Raw genomic sequence first — 22,927 nt, forward strand, 5'->3', positions numbered from 1 at the left:
ATCTACTGTGGCTGCTATATAGTCTTCTACCTACTATTCTTTTGACTAGCTTGAAGAGTGATGAAATGGTCAGCAAAGTCAACCTGATATTACAGCTATTACCACAATGGTAGGTGCACATATCCCCCCACTCTGTGCCTCAGTTTCCTCAGAGGTGAAGGACAGACTAAGAGTCCTATTGACAGAATGTTTGCCTTTCTAGAACAAATCACTTGAGGAGATCCCTAAGAACTCCTAGAACTGTTCTTCGTAGCTGTACCCCATCAGTAGCACCTGACATCCTCATGGTCCTCCCTGGATTCCTATATCTCTGTGTGTGCCCTCATTTGGTATATAATCATACTTAATTTTTTTTTTAATAAAGACAGGGTCTCGCCATGTTGCCCAGGCTGGCCTTAAACTCCTGGACTCAAGCAATCCACCTGCCTCAGCCTCCCAAAGTGCTGAGATTACAGGCATGAGCCACCGTGCCCAGCTGTACACTTTATATTTTGAAATTTTCACCAACATATTGACATATCCCCAGCCTAGAAGCCTCAGAGCAGAAAGCGCCACTTTTGCACCCACTGCTATAGCTAGCACAACTTCTGACTTATTGCCAATGCTCAACAAATGGCAAATTCCTCCTTCTGGTACCACTGCACTCTCTTTTGAAACTGTGCTCTCTAGACCACTTCCAGTAGGACTTAGATCTCGCTCGCATCAGTGAGGGGAAAAAAAAATCCCAGATAAAACAGAATTCCCCAATAATTTTGTACTACTCCCTTTAAGAAAAAAATCCCTTTGTCCTAACAAACCAAAGAATATCTCCTGCTTTGTGGTAAAGGATCACCCCTCAGCAAAAACGGAAAAGAAAGTACCTCAGCAATCTTACAGCCTAGAACTGGCACAACTTCAGAGCCACATCTGCCACCAGAAAGCAGCTTCCGGTCCATGTGACCGAGGCCCCCCATAAAGTCACATGATTCTTCTAAGTAACTTGAAAAATTCTTCAGAAGCTATTCAAACCATATAACGGTAGGACAGAAGTCCCGCCCTGGCCCCATCACAAGCTTCTGTGCAAACAGGCTAACCAACCCCAAAGAGTGGACACCCAGGTAGTTTCAAAAGCATCCTGTAGGCTGGGCACAGTGGCTCATACCTATAATCTCACAGTTTAGGAGGCCGAGATGGGAGAATCACTTGAGTCCAGGAGTTCAAGGCCAGCCTGGGCAACAGACAGACCTCATCTCTACTAAAAATTAAAAATAAAAACTTAGATGGCACGTGTCTGTGGTCTCAGCTACTCGGGAGGCTGAGGCAGGAGGATCACTTGAGCCCAGGAGGTCGAGGCTGTCATCAGCTGTGATTGTACCACTGCACTCTAGTCTGGGCACAAAGCGAGACCCTGTCTCAAAAAAAAAAAAAAAAAAAAAAAAAAGATACTGTAACAAGATCTCATTATGGGCAAGAACTCCCAGGATTCTGAGGTGTCTGACCTATCAGGTATTCTATCTTTATGAAGGGTAAGTTTAGATTCAGGCAAAAAGCGCCAGGCAGAGGGGCAATTCTTCTCCTGAACTTTTACTCACTAGCCTCCCGTGGCCATTTAGCTATTTTAAATTGGTAGGGTTGGTCTATACTATCAATTTTGACTGATAAACGCTGGTGCTGCTGAGGAAGAAAACTGCCTCTAGAGAAGACATGACCCCCAGAGATCACAGCAGGCTGCTGCCACCTTGTGGTAGTTTGCTGCAAATGCGGGAGCAGCAAACCCTGCACGATTGCTCTCAAGGAAAACAATTCAATGTTATGTATAAAAAACACACTATGACTATTAAGACCATGTGTACGAAATGGCTAAGTTTATTCAACATCTCGGATATTCATCTGGATATTGGGTTTGTTTTGTGATACAATACATATTCACCTTAACTGGTGCTACTGCAAAGAAAGCTTTCTTGACCTGCATGATGTGCCTCAGAGCTTCTCTCCACCAGTTGGAACCACCCAAAGCCTAGTCTAGACCAAAGTGCTCTGGAGAAAAAAAAAAAAAAAAAAAAAAAAAAAAAAAAAACAGCAAACAGAAAACAGTTGTGCCCCCAAAAGTACTCAGAAGTCATATGTTATTTACAATTGGGTTTGTGTGGGATGGGAAGTAGGGCGGATGAGCCAGTGCTTTTGCAATGAAGATGCAATAGTCATTGTCCTCTCCCACTGTCTCCTCTTTCCTCACCCCATGGCAGCTTTCATGACCCATTCCCAAAGGGTCCACCGAGTCCTGAACTCAGCTTCATCACCAACATTCCTCGCCTTCAGTTGAATTCAACATTGTTAAGGGAGTAGAGGCAAAGACTTGGGTCAGGGAGAGGGTGGGAAACACAGAACAAACTCTCTCGGCACAACCCAAGTTCAGAGACGAGGCCTCCTCAGATGAGGAAGATGATGCCCTCAGACACCATGACCTGATTGTCATCCTGCATCTTGCTCAGAGCAGCCTGGATCTCAACTGAAGAGAAGGGCTCTTCGCTGTCCCGGTTGATGGATTCTGTGAGGCGATTCATGCCGATTGACTGCGCATGAGCTTCCCGGAACACATCCAAGAGGGCCACCTTGAATGCCTTCAACCTGTCCCAGACAGAAGAAAGGGGGAAGAGGAGTAAACAAACCCAAATGCTCTCAGGAAACAGCTATACTAGGAAAATCCATCGTATTAATACAGTAGAGGCGTCCCCTCAATATTCTTTCTCACACACACATCTGCCTCTGATGGCAGTGCTACCCTTGAGGAGCCCCCTTTAAAGCTAAACTATTGTACTAGCGTGTGGGAAATTGGCATTCCCATTCACTGTAAAACAGTAACCCGGTCAGCGTCAATGCGGGACAATTTAACAGCACTTACTAAACCCTTAAAAGCATATATCCTTTGGCCCAGGGAGCCCATTTCTAGGAACTCACCTTATAGCTATACTTGCATGAGTGCACACTGATAAATTTAATACTGTTTTACTGTAAACAGGGAACAACCCAAATGTCTATCATCAGAGAATTTCATTAAATTTTTACCCATCCATACCATGGAAACCCTGCAGTCATTAAAAAGAATGAGATTAAACAAGCACAGTGGCTTATGCCTGTAATCCCAGCCTTTTGGGAGGCTCAGGTAGAAGGACTGCTTGAGGCCAGGAGTCCAAGACCAGCCTGGGCAACATGGTGAGATCCCGTCTCTACAAAAAGTAAAAAATAAACACTGTAAAAAAGTAAAAAATAAACACTGCACTCCGGTCTCAAAAAAAAAAAAAAAAAGTGAGATCTATACGAGCTGATTCAAGCATTTTAAGATACAGTTGATGGTTGTCCTTGAGGGATAGAGTTACAATTGATTTTAATTTTTTTTCTAAATACTTTTCAATGTTTTTCAAATTTTTTTCAGTAAATACATTGTATTATGTGTTTAAAGTATAAAAAGAAAAAACGTAAAACTTGGCTATGGAGTTTCTTGGTGTCCAGTAAACAAAATTCATAGATAAAAATGTTTCCTAAAACCCTGGTGGTAAAAATTCTTCATTTCAAAAACAAATGGCCAAAATGTATCTATCCCACCAAGAAGAATCTGAGGTTACAGTAAGACATTAAGTTTTATCCTTATTGTAAAACTCTTCTCTCTCAGAAAGAGAGAATTATTCATTTAAACAACTGAAGATTCTGGGTAAAGGACATCCAGAAGTTCTTCATGCTTTTCTCATAACTTTTCAGTAAGTTTGAAATTAAATGAGAATATAAAATGTTAAAAGCCGCGGGCCTCTAGTTTTGAGTTCTATTGATGACCAGCAGTTTGTTTCCCATCCTCTTCAAGGGAACAAAGTCCCTTCCTCAGCGATACACAGAATTCTTGAAGGGGCAGGAGCAACATCCGTACTCACCTGGATTCACTCAACTCCACTTTCTGGGATTCCTTGGTCTCCTGTGAGTCTGCCGTCTTTGGAGTGTGTACTTCAGAGGGTTGATGGTTGTAGAGATGGGGAAGATAAGCAAGGTGAAGCCATTTCCACAAACACTAGAGAAATCATCTCCACTCCCAATCTCTCACTCAGCCTGCTGAACACTCCTATTTCCTAGGGTTCTTATGGGGCCAGGCAGAATAATTAGGATATAGGGAAATCTTCATTGGATGATGAAGGAATTTAGTCAGGCAGGAGACCCTCAATGTATATATTATCTGAAATGCTTATACCAGGTGAAACAGTACAGCACAGTTCATCAAGGAGGTGTATATAATATAGCAAAGCTTTTTCCAAAGTTTCCCCTGAAGCTCTCTTGGGACAAACCTCTTGGACATAGGCCCCAAGCAGGGAGCCAAACAAACAGGAGTCCACAAGAAAATAAAGTGCACAGAGCAACTGGAAAAGTCCAAGAGTCACAGGAACAACCTCTTTCATCAGTAAGTGGGCTCACTCACCTTGAGGCATTTCCTCCTCTGTGTCACTGAAGTCATAGGGGTCGTATGAATCCCCATCTTTGGCATCTGGCTGGCGAGTCTTCCTTCTAAAATACCCACAGCAGTTAAGACAGAGAAAGAGTTTGGAGACAGAAAGGCAAGGAAGCCCCATCATGTGCCTCTAACTACGGAGAAAAGGAAACAAACCAGTAAGTCAAAGTGAAGCACTAGGCTTAGGCCTTTGCAAAGTGCTGCTTGTTCCAAACGAGACCAAGTCCCCAGACTAGAACACAAACAGGCGCTGCTTCCCAACGCTCTTTTCCACATCACTCATCCTTATAAATTCAACTATAAGCATGAAGGTTTTTCCCTTAGAATTTTGAAGTATATATTCAAAACCCTCAGTGGTTGGGTTGCTGTTCCTACTATTTAGCATTTCTTCAGTAGAGGGGTCAAAAGCACACAAGAAGGACTCGCTCTCCTTCTCTTTTACCCAGGGTATCTTCTTTTTTTTTTTTGAGACGGACGGAGTCTCACTCTGTCACCCAGGCTGGAGTGCAGTGGTGTGATCTCCGCTCACTGCAAGCTCTGCCTCCTGGGTTCACGCCATTCTCCTGCCTCAGCCTCCCAAGTAGCTGGGACTACAGGCGCCTGCCACCACGCCAGCCTAATTTTTTGTATTTTTAGTAGAGACAGGGTTTCACTGTTAGCCAGGATGGTCTTGATCTCCTGACCTCGTGATCCGCCTGCCTCGGCCTCCCAAAGTGCGGGGATTACAGGCGTGAGCCACCGCGCCCAGCCTACCCAGGTTATCTTCATCCTCAAACCCCGCAGGTCTAGGAACAGTCTCCATGAACAACCTGACATCAATAAGCAGCGCTGGTTCCACCTTCTACCCTCTACTTCTCTCCCCAGTCCCACTGGAACTTACTACTTTTTTTTTTTTTTTGAGATGGGATCTCTCTCTATCGCCCAGGCTGGAGTGCAGTGGCACGATCCTGGTTCACTGCAACCTCTGCCTCCCAGGCTCAAGCAATCCTCCAACCCCAGCCTACCAAGCAGCTGGGACCACAAGTGTCCACCACCACGCCCAGCTAATTTTTCTATTTTTTGTAGAGACAGTTTTGCCATATTTCCCAGGCTGGTCTCAAACTCCTGGACTCAAGTGACCCACCCGCCTCGGCCTCCCAAATTGCTAAGATTACAGGCGTGCACCCCCAACTTTTTGGCCACTAACTTTTTAATCTCATTTGCTTGCCCCACCTTACCTCTTCCTCTTCTGCTCCTGGTCCTCTTGGCTTTTCTCCTCTTCATCTTCTGTCTCTGATTCATCCTCACTTCGCTTCTTACGTTTCTTCTCCTTCTCCAGAACCTAAGACCAAGGCAAGTGTGGCTGGGCTAGAGGGGTCACTGATGCAGGGGAACTGCATCAAGAACTCCCAGTCCCTTCTGCATCATAAGCAGGAAAGACTTCCATGTTTCCAATGGTTTACCTAGCTCCTCTTGTCCCTAAGTCCCAGGACCAGGGGCAGAAGTAGAGACTGCTACCCATCTTTTCAAAATGCTGGGAAGTATGTTAAATGCTGTTTATATAGTAGGTACTCAATAAATGTTTACTGAATAAAGAAACGAATGTCTAGCCCATAATGGTTAAGTGAAAACAATCCATTTCCTTATAAATCAGGTGTCTAATTGAAATCCAAGACAACCCTTAACCTAGCAAAAAGCGAGGAAGAGTTTATCAGACTCACAACTCAACCCTTAACCTAGCAAAAAGCAAGGAAGAGTTTATTAGACTCACAACTCAACCCCAAAAGGCTAACATTCACCAGACTAGGGTGGGAGTGGGCAACTAGGAAAAGGGAGTCTAGGCTTTGAGGCTTGATATCTAAAATGACAGAGGTGCAATGTCACAAACAGAAATAGGGAAACAGGATGAGTGGCAAGTTTGAGAGTTCAACTTTAAACATGAGCTTCTGAGGTGCCAATGGGACATTTGAAGAGACTACCAAGAGGAAAGGTAGAGTGGGACAAGGAAGATTACCAAGGTAGCTCTTTTGAAAACACCTACTTTTTTTTTTAAGATGCAAAGGAAGTAGGGGTAGACAGAGAAGCAGCTAACTGAAAGTACAGCACATCAACTAAACCAGAATCTCTAGGAGCCCTGGAATCAGCATTTTAAAGCTTTCCATCTGATTCTCCGGTGCAGTCAGGGTTGAGAATCACTGGGTGTTTCAGAGGAAAGAGTGAGACAGACTGATGACTGGAAGACAAATACTGCTTTCTGTTGACAATCCAAATGTAGCCGTCAGCCACGGAAGGCTGGGAAGCCCATGCATCTGTAATATATCCAGGAGATCCTCTCATGCCCAGGCATCTGAATCCTCACCTTCTTAAAGTAAGCATACTGGACCAACTCCACAGCTTCCTCTGCATCCTGCAGGTCCACAGTCTTGCTCATGCGGGCCTTCGCATGGGCTGTGGCCAGTCGAATCAGAGTTTCCAGTGTTCGGGCTGTAACTGGAGATGTCTAGGGAAGAAAAGGGAGGATTGCTTATCCCAAGTCTTTTAGGCATGCCCATCAATCCTACTGCACAGAAAGGGCATGCCCATCAATCCTACTGCACAGAAAGGGAAATGACACTACCAAAAAAGCCCCAGGAGGCCCAAGCAAAGAATTCAGAGTTCTGTGTTCTCTACAGATACCATATAAAAATGAGAAAGATGATAGCAATGATCAAGGAAATATACGCAAGAGTGTTGCAGGAAGGAGGAGCAAGTGAACAGGGAAGATTAGGCATCTAACAACTGGAAAGATAAAAAGCTACAGCGTAGAAAAGAGAAGGGAGAAAAATCATCAGTGATTGCAGGCCTGCAATGCAGCAGGAAGTTTGCCTTTATATACATTCTGTCATTTCACCCTCTTAATAACTTGGAGAAGTTTTATACATGAAGGAAATGGGACTCAAAAACCTTCAAGGAGATTTTCCAAAGTCACACTAAAGGAGGGATAGGAAAGAAGTAATCTGAGGACAAATACGTAACTTCAGTAAACTCAGTCCGGAGAAGGAGAACTCTGACACATTCCTAACAAATGTTTCTCACAGGGGCCAATGAATACCAAACTGGGATGCCTTTATCTTTTAAAATGCTATTGTCTGAATGGCCTTCTTGACCTAATCAATCAGAATAAATTGGAAATGAATGAATCAGAAATCTCAGTGTTTAGGACTAGATATGTGTACAAGTTTCAGGTGATTCTGATGTATCCAATCCTCTTATTTTATGGATAAGAAAGCTGACCTGACAGGTGAAAGGATTTGTCCACAGTCCAAAAGCTAGCTGCAGAGCTGGGATCAGACATGAAACTACTTCCAGCCCGGACGTGGTGGCTCACATCTGTAATCCTAGCACTTTGGGAGGCCAAGGCAGGCGGATCACAAGGTCAGGAGCTTGAGACCAGCCTGACCAACATGGTGAAACCCCATCTCTATTAAAAATACAAAAAAAAAATTAGCCCGGTGTGGTGGCGCATGCCTGTAATCCCAGCTACTCAGGAGGCTGAGGCAGGAGAATAGCTTGAACCCAGGAGGCAGAGGTTGCAGTGAGCCAAGATCATGCCACTGCACTCCAGCCTGGGCAACAGAGCGAGATTCCATCTCAAAAAAAGAAAAAAAAGAAACTACTTCCTTCTGTCACACCTCCCGGGTCTCCCATTATATGACCCCATCACTGACGTATCCTGGTCACTTCTTGTTTCAAGTTTCCTAAATTACCATGTATATCCACAATGACATTCAAAAATAAATACATGCACATTTAAATTCATTCATCAAATCTTGTAATAATTTAGAAAGCTACCGGAGTTTGGAAGTCATACACTCCATGTCAAGTTCTAATTCTTAAACCACCTAAAAAGCTGGTGAAATCCTGGCCTGCACTAGCAGACCTAGAGAATCCAAATTCTCTTGGAATTCACTTACAGACCCCACACTAAGACAACTAAAATAGTGTATGACGCTCAGTTCTAGGTTCAATGAGAGGGCCTGGGACACACCAGAAGTTCGCATGTGGAAAGGAACAGTTAAAAAGAAAGTAAGCTGTTTAATGAGGAAGACAGGTGATACACAACCTCCAGAAAACAAGACTAACACCCACAGGTAAAAGTTGTGGGAAAATAGGTTTAAGCTTAATAAATATTCTAAAATTTCAAAACAGTGATGCTCTGAGCATGCTGTCACTGGGGGTATTAAGAAGTCCCGGCCGGGCTCATGCCTATAATCCTAGCACTTTGGGAGGCCGAGGTGGGCGGATCACGAGGTCAGGAGATTGAGACCAGCCTGGTCAACACAGTGAAACCCCGTCTCTACTAAAAATACAAAATTAGCCGGGCATGGTGGCACGCACCTGTAGTCCCACCTACCCGGGAGGTGGAGGTTGCAGTGAGCCGAGACCATGCCACTGCACTCCAGCCTGGGTAACACAGCAAGACTCCATCTCAAAAAAAAAGTCCCAGCAGGGATTTGAAAAGACAGAGTGGGTGAGGCTTGAGTAAATGATCTGGGATCATGTCTAATCCAAGAATCTATGTCTATGTAACATAACAAGAGTTCTGGACTTGGGTCTTTCTGCTGTAAAATCCTATGTGAACTACACTGCCCCTAAAAGATTTAGACAAATTTGGGCCGGGCATGGTGGCTCACACCTGTAATCCCAGCACTTTGGGAGGCCAAGCCGGGCGGATCACCTGAGGTAGGAAGTTCCAGAGCAGCCTGACCAACATGGAGAAACCTGGTCTCTATTAAAAACACAAAATTAGCCGGGCATAGTGGTGCATGCCTGTAATCCCAGCTACTCAGGAGGCTGAGGCAGAACAATCGCTTGAACCAGGGAGGTGGAGATTGCAGTGAGCTGAGATCGCGCCATTGCACTCCAGCCTAGCCAACAAGAGTGAAACTCTGTCTCACCAAAACAAAAACAAAAACAAAACAAAAAAAAGATTTAGACAAATTCATGGACACCTATATTAGGTTACCAGAAATTGCTTTGAATAACCATCATGGTTGCCTGTTAGTCATTTTTTCAAAGTCCAGTCCAAATATCATACTCTCTGGGAATCCTTCCTTGACATTCATACCCCTTCAGGGAAGTCTAAAAGAAATTAACAGTTTATTCGTCTATACTCAAATAGCCTTTCACGTTCATTCCTTTGTTAAGTACCACACTGGGGTAAATATTTATAAATATGTACGGATGTCTTTCTATCTACCTTTGTGCTTCCCCCGCTCCGGATCTGAGCTCTTTGAAAAGAGTGTTTATTAATTTTACATTGCTTGTAAGAGGAAAGACTAGGTCACTTCCCAGAAGTCACTCCTATGTTTGCTGAATGAATCACAGCTTCTGGAGGCCAATGTCATTTTAACTAATAAGAGACATGTTATCTCTGGGGTCCTTATTTCATTTTCCTTTATAAAAGGAAATGATTAAAACTATATAACAGGAAGCCCTTCAGACCAGGAAAAAAGTCACTAAGTTAAAATGCTTTCAAAGCTCCCAGATAGCAGGGACTCCTGCCCAGCCATATACCTAAGGGACCCCAGGCCTAGGCTCCCCCAGGCACTCACCCTGGCGGTGTCTGAGCTCATGCTATCCTGGCTGCGCAGGCGTGAATACTCTTCTGCAATGTAGGTGGCCGACTCCTGTGTCAGGACAGGCTTGATGATTTTGGCCACATGGATGTACTTCTTCATGAATGCTGCACTCACCATCTTCTCCCTGGAGCCACACACAGTGAATTCCATCTCCCTGCCACACCTTACCACCTGCCTGGATTAGTGGCTTTGCCTCTCAGAAAAGCCAGGGTCAAAACAAAGCCTAGAACCCAATATCATAACTCCCATTTATATGGAACATAGACAAGACTCTTTCACATATTTTTATTTAATTATTACAGGTATTATTTGTAAGTTAGGTAGTTTAGGTAGAAAGTTTAGGTATTATTTGCTCTATTTTGTAGGTGGGAAAACTACAGCTCAGAGAAGCTAAAGTTGACTAAAAGTTTTCTGACTCCAAATTCTACATTCTTAAACCAACAGCTTTGAAGATTATGCTATGCTTCTTACTGCATCATGGCCAAAAATAGAGGTGTAAGATCCCACATTTCATGCTTTGAGCACCTGATCACACGTCTCCTTCACCAAGTCTACCTACAAAGTCTCAAATGTTTGCTATCTGCTGACCCTTCATCACAAATGGCTACATGACACTTGCCATCTTTCATATATAAGGCACACCCACCATCAGGCGTATCATCAAAACTCTATTTTAAGAAAAGACCTGAACCTGCGCTGAATCACCTAAACATTTACAAGGCAACTGGCCAGGATAAAGGATATATTGTGGACCCAGAAAAGAAGAAAATTAATCCACATGGTTATGACTCCAGGCATGGCTTTGATCTGGGCATATAAGGCCTTAGCTAAGCTTAGATATACACATGCTCTAATATAACACATATTTCAGGTTCCCTTGAGGAAGAGTTATGAGAATGCTCACTTTTTCTTCTTGGTCCCATGTAGAAGGTTGTCATGCTTCTCATAAATCTGGGTGTCCTGCTGATCTTCCTGGCTAAAGTTGGGATCATCTGTGGCCAGGATATCCACAGCACTACCCAAGGGCATAGCTGGTATACCCAAGTTAGGAGAAAGGAGAGTAATAAAGAGTTTAACCCAGGGGAAATTGCTTCTTCTATAGCACAAGAAGGGGAGACACCAAGATTCATAAAGAAAGGGCCCAAAAAGAATCAGACACATGGAACCCACAAATAAAGATAGTGGAACTGCCTGGCTCACACAAGATGCTCAGTTATTCCCAGACCCAGAAATGGACAAAAGACACACCTTAGGATACCCTCCACTAAGCAAGAAGGGGAGGTGGCTAAACAGTTGAGGGCTCTTCAACATCAACCCAGACACTGAAACACCTACCACCACCTGGGTTGGGCCTGAGAAACTACCATCTGTTTAGCGCCTTTCCATTAGTTACTCTTACTATTCTTATGGCCTCACCATCGCCATCCTGCTCCCCAGGTGCTCTGTAACGGTGCATCCGAAGGACATGGTCTGAGATCTCCCGATCCTGCTCAGGATCCATCTGATCCAGCATGATGAAGAGCAAGTCAAATCGTGACAGCAGTGAGTCCTGTAGTCCAATGTTCTCCATTGGAGTCTTATACTGGTCATACTGGGGAATGCGAGGACAACAGAAGTGGACATGACATCAATAGGAAGAAAGAACAACAAGGCTGCTGCAGTTCTGGGAGTGGGAATGAAAGGCTTGACCTCAAAGAGCAAAACAGACAAAAAGCAGTGAAAAAGGGAAGTGTTTTAAAGCCATTAAACAATGTAAATCATCTCTTCTACCTGCAACCCTTCTTTAACTGAGCTTCCTAGGAAGCCCCACTTTCTACTACAGGAACCTCTAACAGGCTGAGTGTAGGTCTCAAAACCAGGCCCCTGCTTCCCAAACCTTATTCTGCTCTTCTCATTCCCAAGGCAGGACCTGACTCTGAAAGATGATCCCTTTCCCCTACCTGTCATAAAGACAGGGCAAATTGGTTAGGCTATAAGCACTTAGAACTTTTTGGAGTCCCTTACTCAGAAGATACAAGTAAAACCTCAACTAAAATGGTCAATGATCTATATATCATAACATCTTAGAAACTGGCCAGGCATATCCACTCACACCTGTAATCCCAGCACTTTGGGAGTCTGAGGCAGGTAGACTGCTTGAGCCCAGGAGTTCGAGACCAGCCTGGCAACATGCAAAACCCTGTCCCTATAAAAACTTAAAAAGAAAAAAAAATTTGCCAGGCATGGTGGTACGCATCTGTAGTCCAAGCTACTCAAGAGGCTGAGGTGGGAGGATCACCTGAGCCCAGGGAGGTCGAGGCTGCAGTGAGCCAGGATCACTCCACTGTACTCCAGCTTGGGTGGCAGGGTAAGACTATGTCTCAGAAAAAAAAAAAACAAAAAAATCAAGGGAGTTTTTCCTTGGGATTCAAAAACCCAATACTCTCCTTTCAATTCTGGGCCTACTGGACTGATACTTACCCATCCACATACACTTCACAGTCAGAGAACATAACAACCTTTAGGTAATAATGATTTTGACCATGTTCACGTTTCAGGTCCTGCCATTTTTCTTGTATTTCCCCATCACTCTTGAGAATGACATAAACATACATTATCATTTATTTTATTTTATTTTACTTTTAAAGATGAGATCTCACTATATTGCCTAGGTTGGTCTCAAACTCCTAGGCTCAAGTGATCCTCCCACCTCAGCCTCCCAAAGTGCTAGGATTACAGGCATGAGACACTGCGCCCAGCCCTATCATTAATTTTAAAAGCTATGGTTTTCAACCTTGGCTACACATTAAAACCAAACCTATGGAGCCCCTCTAAACCATAGCTACCAAGAGCTCCAACTCAAGAGATTTTAATTCAGAAACTCTGAACTGGGGACCATGCAACTGTATGTATAAAAAACACCATTGCATCGCAACAAGGTGTTCCCATACACTGTGGGATTGATTATAAACTGCCAGGACACAGCATGAGCTCTGGGCTCAAATCCTGGCTCTGCGATTTTCAAGTTTGTGGCTCTTGAGCAAGTTACATAATCTTTTGTACCTCCATTTTCTCATCTGTAAAATAAAGATAACTACACATTGTGAGGTAGTTACTGATAGGATAAAAGGAGTTGGTAAATACAAAGCATTTATGAGCATTCATTAATAGAAGTATTAATATGGTACAATCTTTAAAGAGGGTAATTTTGCAATCTCTACCAAAAGAAAAATGCACATAACTCTTAATCCAGTAATTTCCTTGCTAGGTATTTATACTACAGATATATTCCCAAATCTATCCACACACATAAGGGGATGGCCACTACAGCTTCATTCAAAATAGGGAGGAAAAAATGGAAACCACTAAATACCCATCAGATGGAGACTAGTTAAATACATCCCTGTGATGGAATACTAGAAATCTATATTTTTAAAAGGAAAAACTCAACAAACCCCACGCACAGACAAATATAAAAGATTATATCTAGCACATCACAGTCATGATAAAAACAAAGAGATAATTCTTAACAAGGAAATAGTGTATTTGCTGGTACATGCTTAAAGTTTTGTTTCCTGCAACACTTCAAAGCTGTTATTTCTTGGCAAAGTGACAGGAGAGAGAAGCAAGTCTTTTCGTTTTCATACTATGTACCTGTTCTGTTTAGAAATTCTCCCGCCACATGCATGTAGTCCTTTTATTTAATGGACGGTTAAATATGTTAAATGGACTGTTTAACTGTACTGTTAAAAAGTTACTTTTAAATAAGGAACTTTCCAGGGGATTCTGCTGTGCAGGAATGGGTGAGGAACACTGCTCTAAACAAAGGACAATAACAAGAAAATGGCCTTACTTTTAGTCTTTGGCCTACTATTCCCCTGGGTCACCTAGAATACACTTCTCAGCCCAGTTAGTCAGCAAAACCAAATGAAGGTGAGGACAATGGTTGGGGCCTGATTCCACTTACCCTGCCGTAGACAGGGTTGGCAGCTGCCAAAACACTGCAGCGGGCATTCAGCCGAGCATGGATGCCAGCCTTGGCAATGGTCACTCGACCCTGCTCCATCACTTCATGGATGGCTGTGCGATCCATGTCAGACATTTTGTCAAATTCATCAATGCAAACCACGCCTCGGTCGGCCAGGACCATGGCCCCTGCTTCCAGACGGCGCTCTCCTGGGAAGTGAGAAGGTAAAAATACGTGCTACAGTCTAGGTTATAGGGGCCAGAAGGGAAGGATTTCAATCTCCTTCCTAGGAATCTCTCACTTTGCACGTGAGAATGCGGCAATGGTGTGTTGGCTCCGAGAAACTTAGAGGAAACCCTGGTGGGTCACCTTTTCAGCTCTAATCTAAATATTAATAGTATCTCTTTGTCCCACTTTGACCCCTAAGTAACTAGCTTCTCACAAATTTCCTTCATAGATTCTCTCTTCGGCCTCAACCTCAAGTAATACCCCAACTAGACCTCTGCCTTCTCTTCACTGGTCTCCAAATCCCTTCCTCTAGTTCATAAAATAGTACAATCTTCATTTTTATTTCCTTTCTAATGTGCTAAGACTTAATCCTTTAAATCGAAAACATTCCTGTAAATAGATGAACACCAAAGACTTAAATAATTCACCCACCATTGCTGAATACTCAGTCCTCTATAATCTGGACCCAACTAACCTATCAGCTGTATCTTCAGAACACAAGCCAGGGCACACAAAGTATCTATGCTCAGTCTCTCTGCTGGGCCTTTGCCAAGGACCTTACACCCTTACCTGTTTCCTGGTCTGTGGTGACAGCAGCCGTCAGACCCACTCCAGAGGAGCCCCGGCCAGTGGTGGGGATAGCTCGGGGTGCAGTGCAAAGCACATACCGCAGAAGCTGAGACTTGGCAACGGATGGGTCTCCTGTAGGGTGGGGGCAGTGATGACTCTCTAGGAAACTCCCCAGCACCCCCAGCAAATTCTGCCTTTCTAGCACAGCTCTTGACACAACAGAGTCATACAGGATTTTAATATTTTTCCTTCGCTTTTCCCTTCACCACTCATGGAAGAATATTTATATACTATAAATCAGGAATTCCAGACATGACAAAAAAAAAAGATTCATTTTAGCCTTTTGTCCTTTGATAGGACTGAAATACTGCTAAGTACAGAATATACAATCTTACATATTATAGGTCTCCACAACCACTCCATCAGAACAACAGTCTAAAGCAAATCCCCAACGTCATACCTATTAGAAGAATATTGATGTCCCCACGGATGTGGCTGCCATTTTCTAGGTCTCGTTCCACCCCTCCCAAGAGCAAGCAGAGGATTGCTTTCTTGACATAGTCATGCCCATGGATGCTTGGGGCCAATGACTTGGCCAGCTGGTCAAAGATATCCTACAGGAGAAATAACCAATGGCAAGCCTAGTGAGATTCAATGGGACTTTGTGGAGCTCCCCTTTATATACTTTGGCCTATAGAAAATACTTGAAGAGGGCCAGGCGCAGTGGCTCACGTCTGTAATCCTAGCACTTTGGGAGGCCGAGGCAGGCAGATCACGAGGTCAGGAGTTCGAGACCAGCCTGGCCAACATGGTGAAACCCCATCTCTACTAAAAATACAAAAAATTAGCCAGGCGTGGTGGTGTGCGCCTGTAATCCCAGCTACTTGGGAGGCTGAGGCAGGAGAATCACTTAAACCCAAGAGGCGGAGGTTGCAGTGAGCAGAGATCGCACCATTGCACTCCAGCCTGGGTCACAGAGCAAGATTCCATCTCACCAAAAAAAAAAAAAAAAAAAAAAAAAGAAAATACTTGAAGAAACATACAAACAGGTACATTGTTCCTAACTGCAAAAAATTCTTTTCTAAGACAAATTACACTATCAGGCCATTATCAGAGTAGGCACAGAGCAGCCTGGATTCCAAAACTTGTTTAGAGGTTTAATCTTTAAGGGAAAAAAGTATCCCCAGGTTCAAAACATTTTAGGTTTAATAAGAACATGTACTGTGCTTGAACAGTAACCTTTATCATCACACATTCATATATGTAGTTCAATTCTAAATGTGGATATACATCCTATCTTAAAAAGATAAAAACAAGTTGGAGAACTAAAACAAAGAAAAAATGTTTAAGTAGTAATGCATCACTAACGCCTTCAGTAATAAATAGACTTATTGGTACACGGGCAAGTTAACACCTATCCTAATATTTGTACTAGGCTCATTTAGCAGCCCAGCAGGTAGCAGGTATTAAAATTCTGTTTAATAACAACAGAATTACTAAAGAACAAACAGCAAAAACACCCTTCATTTGTTGATTGAGACAAAAATAGAAAAAGCTAACACCAAACCTCAACCCTTCCTTCTGATCTAGTACAAAAATAGCCATGCACCAAAACACAACTCTTAGAAATCCATTCCCACCCTCAAATTTCTAAAGGATGCCCAGACCTTGGATCGGGTTTTACTGAACTTCTTGATCTTGGCTATATCCTCAGCAGAGAAAGAGGGCTGAGCATCCTTGCTCATCTGCTTAACATTACAGGCAATCAGGACAGTCCTGGGACAAACAGAATAAAGAGGAAACCCGTTATATTCAATTCCTAACATCAGTAGCTAGTACCCCTAGCAGGAGTAAGCCTTTTTAGGCTGCCAAACTAGACCAGCCAATCAGAGTTGGTGGGGAGGGGGCAAGTAGCTATTGTGAATTAAACAACTGGTTCTGTCTGTGATCCAAATATGCTGATCATGCCCCACCTCTGGAATTGACCCACAGAACTTCAGACAGAACTGTGTATGGGGACGAAGCGTAATTAAATGAGAAACTCCCAGGAAAGCCATGAGGCTGTAATCATTGTCACCAATAACTCTCATTTTTGGCATATGATGGTTAAGTATCACCAGCTTTTTCTGATAGAAAAGAGGTATTGAAGGTATCCTGTCTCCCAGGCAGGTAGAGTGCTCCACCTATCAGATATGACTCTCTGGAATATGGCAAACTGGAGAAAGGATATTACCAGAAATGGAAGCTGTCAACAGCATTCCATATACTTTAAGGCAGACCCTTTACCTGAAGGTCCCAGAGGTGTAGCCTCCCTTCTTTCCAGGAAGGCAACGGTAGGTTCCCACCACCTGAACCCGGTCACCAGGCTTCGCTTTATCCACCAAGTCATCATCCAGAATGACGTCCACAGAGCGGGGGAGCTGGCCGGCTGGGGCCTTCTCCGGCATCTCCTGGATGGTGATGGTCTGGTGATCCTTGTAGACAGAAAGGCCATATTCCGTCTCAAGGGGATTGTTCTCCTCATCCTAGAAAAAGGCACACAGAGGGACAAAGTGATCTCCGTCCTGTCTTAAAAATGCCACACTCACCTGTCATGGCAAATAAGGTGACTTCATAAAATTTTATTATTCAGTAACAAAAAAAGCCAAGTACCTTCTCTAGCTTTTGGTGTTCCTGTCTGTTTTAGTAACAACCATCGAATGGAAGGGGCAACCCATAGTCTGAATGGACTATGGTTATATTAACATCTAAATTAAGATTCTTACTTCCCCTCTAAAGCTGAATATATGCTTACATTCTGAAGCAGTTTTTCCACTCCTAGGTAATACCCAACAGAAACATTCACCCAAAGCCATGCATTGTAATGCTCATAGCAACATTATGCCTAGTAGTCAAAAATTTTAAAGTATAAAAATGCCATCAATAGTGTAATGGTTAAACACAGTATATTCACATAAATGAATACTATACAGCAATAAAAATGTATGAAACACACCTATACACAACGTGGATAAATCTCATAAACACAATGCTGAGCATAAGAAGCCCATAAGTATTTAAATAAAAAACAGCCAAAAGTAATCCATACTGTTAGACATCAGGATAGTGGTAACCCCTAGGTAACATGAGCCCTCAAGAGGGACTTCTGGGTGCTAATATTTCCTCATTTGGAGCTGGTTACACAGGTGTACTCAGCTTGTAAAAATTCATCAAGCTATACACTTATGTGAGCTTTCCTGTACGTATATTAAAGTTTTACTTCCTTCACATTTGAATTTTCTAAAAACACAGTTGTCACTTATTGAGTGTTTGCTATGTGCCAGGCACTGTGCTATTACTTCACAAAATTATCTCATGTAATTATCACAACAACTTTGTAAAGAAGGTATTTTCACACGTCATGCACAAGGAAACCAGGAGACAAGGAGAGATTAAGTAAGTTCCCCCAGGTCACACAGTTAAGTAGCAGAGTCTTGACTTGATACAGGTGTTAACTCCAAAGCCCACGCTCTTAAGCATCACCATAGACAACCTCCAGAAGATCTGGTCCAATGTATTTCACTTTTCAAATAAAGAAGCTTGGCCACAGTAATCAACAGAAGAGTACTTCCCAAGTACTTCCTGAAGAGGAAATTCTAAAAAAGTGGAGATCTTAAGGTCCGAAGAAGACAACAGAATGACTTAGAAAATACAACTGGCATGAACTAAGGAGACACAGGTCCTAGTCCTTAAGGCCATCACTAACTGGGACCGTAAGCAAATTGTTTAACTTCTCTGATCTCAGCATTTCATCTGGAGGTAGACTAAATGATGCTAAAGTATGTTTAAGTTATAATTCTAAGATACTCATTCTTGTTTTTGTTTATGTTTCATTTCTCCACCACTGTGAAGACTAGTGACGAGGACTGGGTCTTATTTATATCCTTGTCCTCCATAGCGCCTAATAGTGCTTTGAATACAGTAGTTCTCAATTAAAATGTGATGAGGGGAGGAGAGGAATTGTTTGATAGAATCAGTTCAGACATCAAGTAATCCATATTAATGATCTTTTGTCTCCAGAGGAAAACCTTGCATTGTCCTCAATCCAGATCAATCTGAACACCAAGAAGAAAGCATTTTCCTATGCCAACCTGCTCCCAAACCCGCAACGAAATATTTGTAAAGATTACATAACAGTCTAGCATTATTTTTCTACTTTTTAAAAAGCAGATTCTAAAATTATAACGTTGTTAAAACATCTATGTAGATGACTTCTTCTTTTGACTATTCCTTAATTTTCTAAAATGAACAAGTGTTTTCTTAAAAAAATAATAAGAGTTGTGGCTGGGCATGGTGGTTCATGTCTGTAATCTCAATACTTTGGAAGATGGAAGCAGGAGGATCACTTGAGGCCAGGACTTCAAGTCCAGCCTGGGCAACATAGCGAGACCCTGTCTCTAGAAAAAAGTGAAAAAAAATTAGCGGACCTGGTGGTGCATGCCTATAATCCCAGGTACTCAGGAGGCTAAGGTGAGAAGATTCCTTGAGTCCAGGAGTTTCAGGCTGCAGTGTTCTATAATGGCACCACTGCACTCCAGCCTGAGAGAGACAGATCCCGTCTCTAAAAAAAAAAAGAAGTGTGAAGCCAGGTGGCGTAGCACATGCCTGCAATCCCAACTACTTGGGAGGATCACTTGAGCCCCGGAGTTTGCAAATTTAGTGCACCATGACTGCACCTGCGAATACCCACTGCACTCCAACTTAGGCAACATAGGAGAACCTCATCTTTAAAAATAAATAAATAAATAAATAAGAATTGTGGGATTTTCATATTAAACTCTGGCCTGCAATCAATCTTTCCTTTGGATTAATCCTTATTTTTCACCCTTTACAGAAAAAAGACTTCAGACATTACACAATTCCTTGCCTTAAAACAGGTATCTTTGATTCCAACCTCCAAGACAGCTCAACTGATTTATCCCCCTTACCTTGGTAGGATAGATAGAGCTGGAGGGAAAGGCCACCAGGGTGGTGAGATCAGAATAATGTCGCTCTATGGTCTTCTTAGTAGCAGGACAGTAGTGGACACTGCGGACGACTTTGGGACGAACTAGAGAACCTAGGAATGGAAAATGTGCATATATAAACTCACCCAACTAGACGATGATACAGGTGGAACCCAAACCTATGCAAGCCTATGATGACTCCAAATACTCTGTTTTTTTGACTAGGTTACGATATTTCAATATTACCTTTTATTCACTTTTTTATTTATATATAGACCACCACCATATCCATGTAAAATTTTAAGTACCACCAATCCCAACTAATAAATAGGTGGAGTTAGAGGTTGGAATTAGAGATTGCCAGGAACCAAGACTCCTCCAGCTCTCAGCAGAATTCATCATTCTACTAACACATGTGATTACTCAAGGTCCCCCAATCATTGTACACCCTGAGCCCCTCCAAGTTTTACCACATAATTCCAATGCCCCACCTCTTTGAAGCCACAAGCTACCCAGATCTACTTTGCCTCTCCTGCTTTCCCCATCTCCCTGTCTATTCATTTCCTTAGCGGCCCCCTTTAACCCACTTACATTTAGTGACAATGCCCTCCACACAGACCACACAGCTGAGGAAGCAGGAGGTAAGAGTCCGTGGGGAGACGTGCTTGGAGCCAAAGCTGCCTTCCAGTCCTACGTAGAACTCCTCATACTGCTTGGCATAGGTAGCATCAATGGAGGCCACAAAATCCTTTAAGGCCCGCTGGAAGGCAACCAGCTCCTCAAAGGCATTGTTCAGAAGCCTGTACATAAGCAAGAGAAAGAAAAATTAGACAGGGCAGAACTCAAAAAAATGGATCCTCAAAACAGCAGACATTCTTAGATCATTAAAAACAATGAGAAAATCCAGCTTCTGCTTTCTCCCATAAGTCTCAGTAAAACACCATCCTATAAGACTCAGTAAAATACCAGAACTAAGGACCAACTTCACCTCAACTTATCAAAGATATAAAAATGATATTCAGCTAAACATTGGAAGGAGGGGCATTTGGGAGGAAAATGCCAACCACCCACTTTTTGAAAAAAAAAAAAAAAATAGGTGCAGGTGAGCTACGAGGGCTTGTAGATCAATCCTGTTTCATACAAGTCCTCTCCTGAGAGGCTGTTCCAATCTGGCCAAGAGGGAAGGGAGCCATTCTCACTGACAGCCAGTATATCCCCTTGCCTCTCACCGGTTAGCCCTCTTCTCGTTTTTCCTGCGCAGGTCATTCACATTGACAATCAGCCGGTATTGGTTGTCACTGATCAGCTCCCGAACTTTGCTCTGATAAATTCCCTGGTCTTCCTGCAAAACAGCCACCACATATCACCATAGCCACAAATTTAAAAACAATGTTTCTAAACAGAAGTAGTTCTCATAGCCAGATAGCTAAGTCAATCTCTGCAGCAGAGCTGAATCCCCAGTAAGTACGTGCTCATCAATTTCTCCCTTTCATTCACTATTTTTAGATTCGAAATAACACCCTAAGAGGGGACTATAAGAATTATAATGACTTCCTCAAGGTCCATGCTGTTATTCCCATCATCATGGACAACTTTTCTGCATGCTGTAATTTCTGTCTTTAGTGGAGAATTAAAATGAGCTCATGAGAAGTCTAAATGGACAGTAAGTGCAAACTTTGTTAAAATGTTAAGTTAAACCTAGCAATGTGAATGTTAAAGGTAACAACGTGAATAGATGGATATGTTGTTTCACTGTAGTAATCATTTCACCATGTATATCAAAACATGTGCACTTCAGATATATATAATAAAAATGTAAATAAAACAGACTCTTAGTAGTCACATTAAAATGGCTTTTCATTTAAGAATTATATAAAAAGTAATATTTTTTCCAATCATCTCTATAATACGGAAAGGGTTCTCATACCCCGACCTAAAGGAATAGAGAATCTCAGCTATTTGGTCACATCATCAACCCTTCAAGATGGTTTTTTCAACATTCTATGGCTTTAAGTCTTGGGTTGCACATAAAATCCCCTTGGCCTGCACACAAAACACTTTTTATCTGCATCTTAGTTGGTACTGAAAAAGAATGCAGCCGAATTAGGGAGTCTTTTCCTCCTGGTAAAAAGTCAGTCCCTAAAATCTGAGCACTCTGCAACGCGGCTGGTCACTATAGCCCTAGGGCAGCCCCTCCCCCACAGTCTCCTCAAATCAAGAGAGAGCAGTGAAATGCAAAAGGCCGAGGTGGGCTTTGCCAATCTGCTTGCACTTAATGGGAACCTGTCGCCTTTTGCGCGCCCGGACCATCGCTTGTACTTAGGAGAAAGCTGGCTTCCTAAGAGTTCACTTATCGAACACAAACTAGCGAGTCCGGCGTTGAGAAGTTACAAGATTGGGGCTGGAGGCTCGGGCCCGGCAGGCTCCGCTGCGGCACACGGTCTGGAGGCCTGGCGGGCCTCTGGCTTCCCGGCCGGGCCGCGTCCGCAGGGGCTCCGAGCGCTAGAGCCCGCGCGCCGGCGCCTCCCTCACCTCGTCGTCCAGGAAGTCCAGGTAATCTCTCTGAGCCTCCCGCAGCTCCACATCGTCCAGCACCACGGTACCCGCCATGCCCGCTGCCAAAGAACTACCTCCACCAAAGTCGCGTGGAGGTTCCCAGGATGACTCCACCCCGGCGCGAAAACTTCCGAACTCTTCCCGCCACCAAAGGTTACCTCGAGGAAGAGGCGGGGACCTTGGGAGCATATAAGCATTATGATTGGCTGAGTTCTCTGAGGTCGGACTAGCGACTGTCCAATCAAAAGCTTCTTCTTCTTCGGGTTTTCCGCTGCGCGCCCCGCGGTGGCGGGAAACGTACCATCCGGGATTCTCTGTTCCTCCCCTCCCTCCGCCTCCCTCACTGACGAGCAAACTGACCAATAGGGCTGAGAGGAGACAGGCTGGCGAGAGGGAAAGCGTTGCGTTCTGGGAGTTGTAGTGTTCTCCCTCCTTTCCGGATGTTTTTGCAGGGTTTTTCAAGCTGCAGAACTTTTGACCCGATGCAACGACCAAATTCAGAGGATGGTGCTTTATAACGCAGGAAGATGAAAACATAAAAGCAAATCATTTTTAAGATATATCCAAATCAGAA

The 22,927-nt window shown here is 43.4% G+C and overlaps 1 protein-coding gene across 4 annotated transcripts; it reads right to left on the reverse strand.

The window, feature by feature from the left end:
• Nucleotides 1-1,827: 1,827 nt before the first annotated feature.
• On the reverse strand, nt 1,828-22,535 carry MCM3 (minichromosome maintenance complex component 3). 4 transcript variants are annotated; one of them, XM_054685895.2, is made up of 18 exons: nt 22,330-22,535; nt 21,027-21,139; nt 20,389-20,597; nt 19,780-19,910; nt 17,099-17,337; nt 16,480-16,588; nt 15,273-15,426; nt 14,813-14,944; nt 14,015-14,223; nt 11,485-11,659; nt 10,973-11,099; nt 10,042-10,192; nt 6,807-6,947; nt 5,686-5,789; nt 4,439-4,524; nt 3,903-3,972; nt 3,056-3,206; nt 1,828-2,607 (listed from the first exon to the last, which is right to left on the reverse strand). In XM_054685895.2, the coding sequence occupies exons 1-18, from the start codon at nt 22,405-22,407 to the stop codon at nt 2,485-2,487; spliced, it is 2,502 nt and encodes an 833-aa protein (XP_054541870.1). In that variant the 5' UTR covers nt 22,408-22,535; the 3' UTR covers nt 1,828-2,484. The 4 variants fall into 4 exon arrangements, 3 of the variants coding, with proteins under 3 accessions (XP_054541870.1, XP_001151750.4, XP_001151305.3); XR_010158047.1 differs by lacking the exon at nt 3,056-3,206 and having other exon boundaries at nt 4,439-4,602; XM_001151750.8 differs by lacking the exon at nt 3,056-3,206.
• Nucleotides 22,536-22,927: the final 392 nt, after the last annotated feature.

This window comes from Pan troglodytes, chromosome 5, assembly GCF_028858775.2.
Source record: "Pan troglodytes isolate AG18354 chromosome 5, NHGRI_mPanTro3-v2.0_pri, whole genome shotgun sequence".
In the NCBI taxonomy this organism is placed as follows: Eukaryota; Metazoa; Chordata; class Mammalia; order Primates; family Hominidae; genus Pan; species Pan troglodytes.

Bases quoted from the DNA above. Each gene is read 5' to 3' on its own strand.
- MCM3 (XM_054685895.2), bottom strand. From the start codon at position 22,407: ATGGCGGGTACCGTGGTGCTGGACGATGTGGAGCTGCGGGAGGCTCAG. The intron at 14,224-14,812 runs GTAAGGGTGTAA...CTCACTTCCCAG, and splicing joins CACCACAGACCAGGAAACAG to GAGAGCGCCGTCTGGAAGCA. The intron at 3,207-3,902 runs GTGAGTACGGAT...TACTTTTTGTAG, and splicing joins GTGGAGTTGAGTGAATCCAG to AGACGGGATCTCACCATGTT.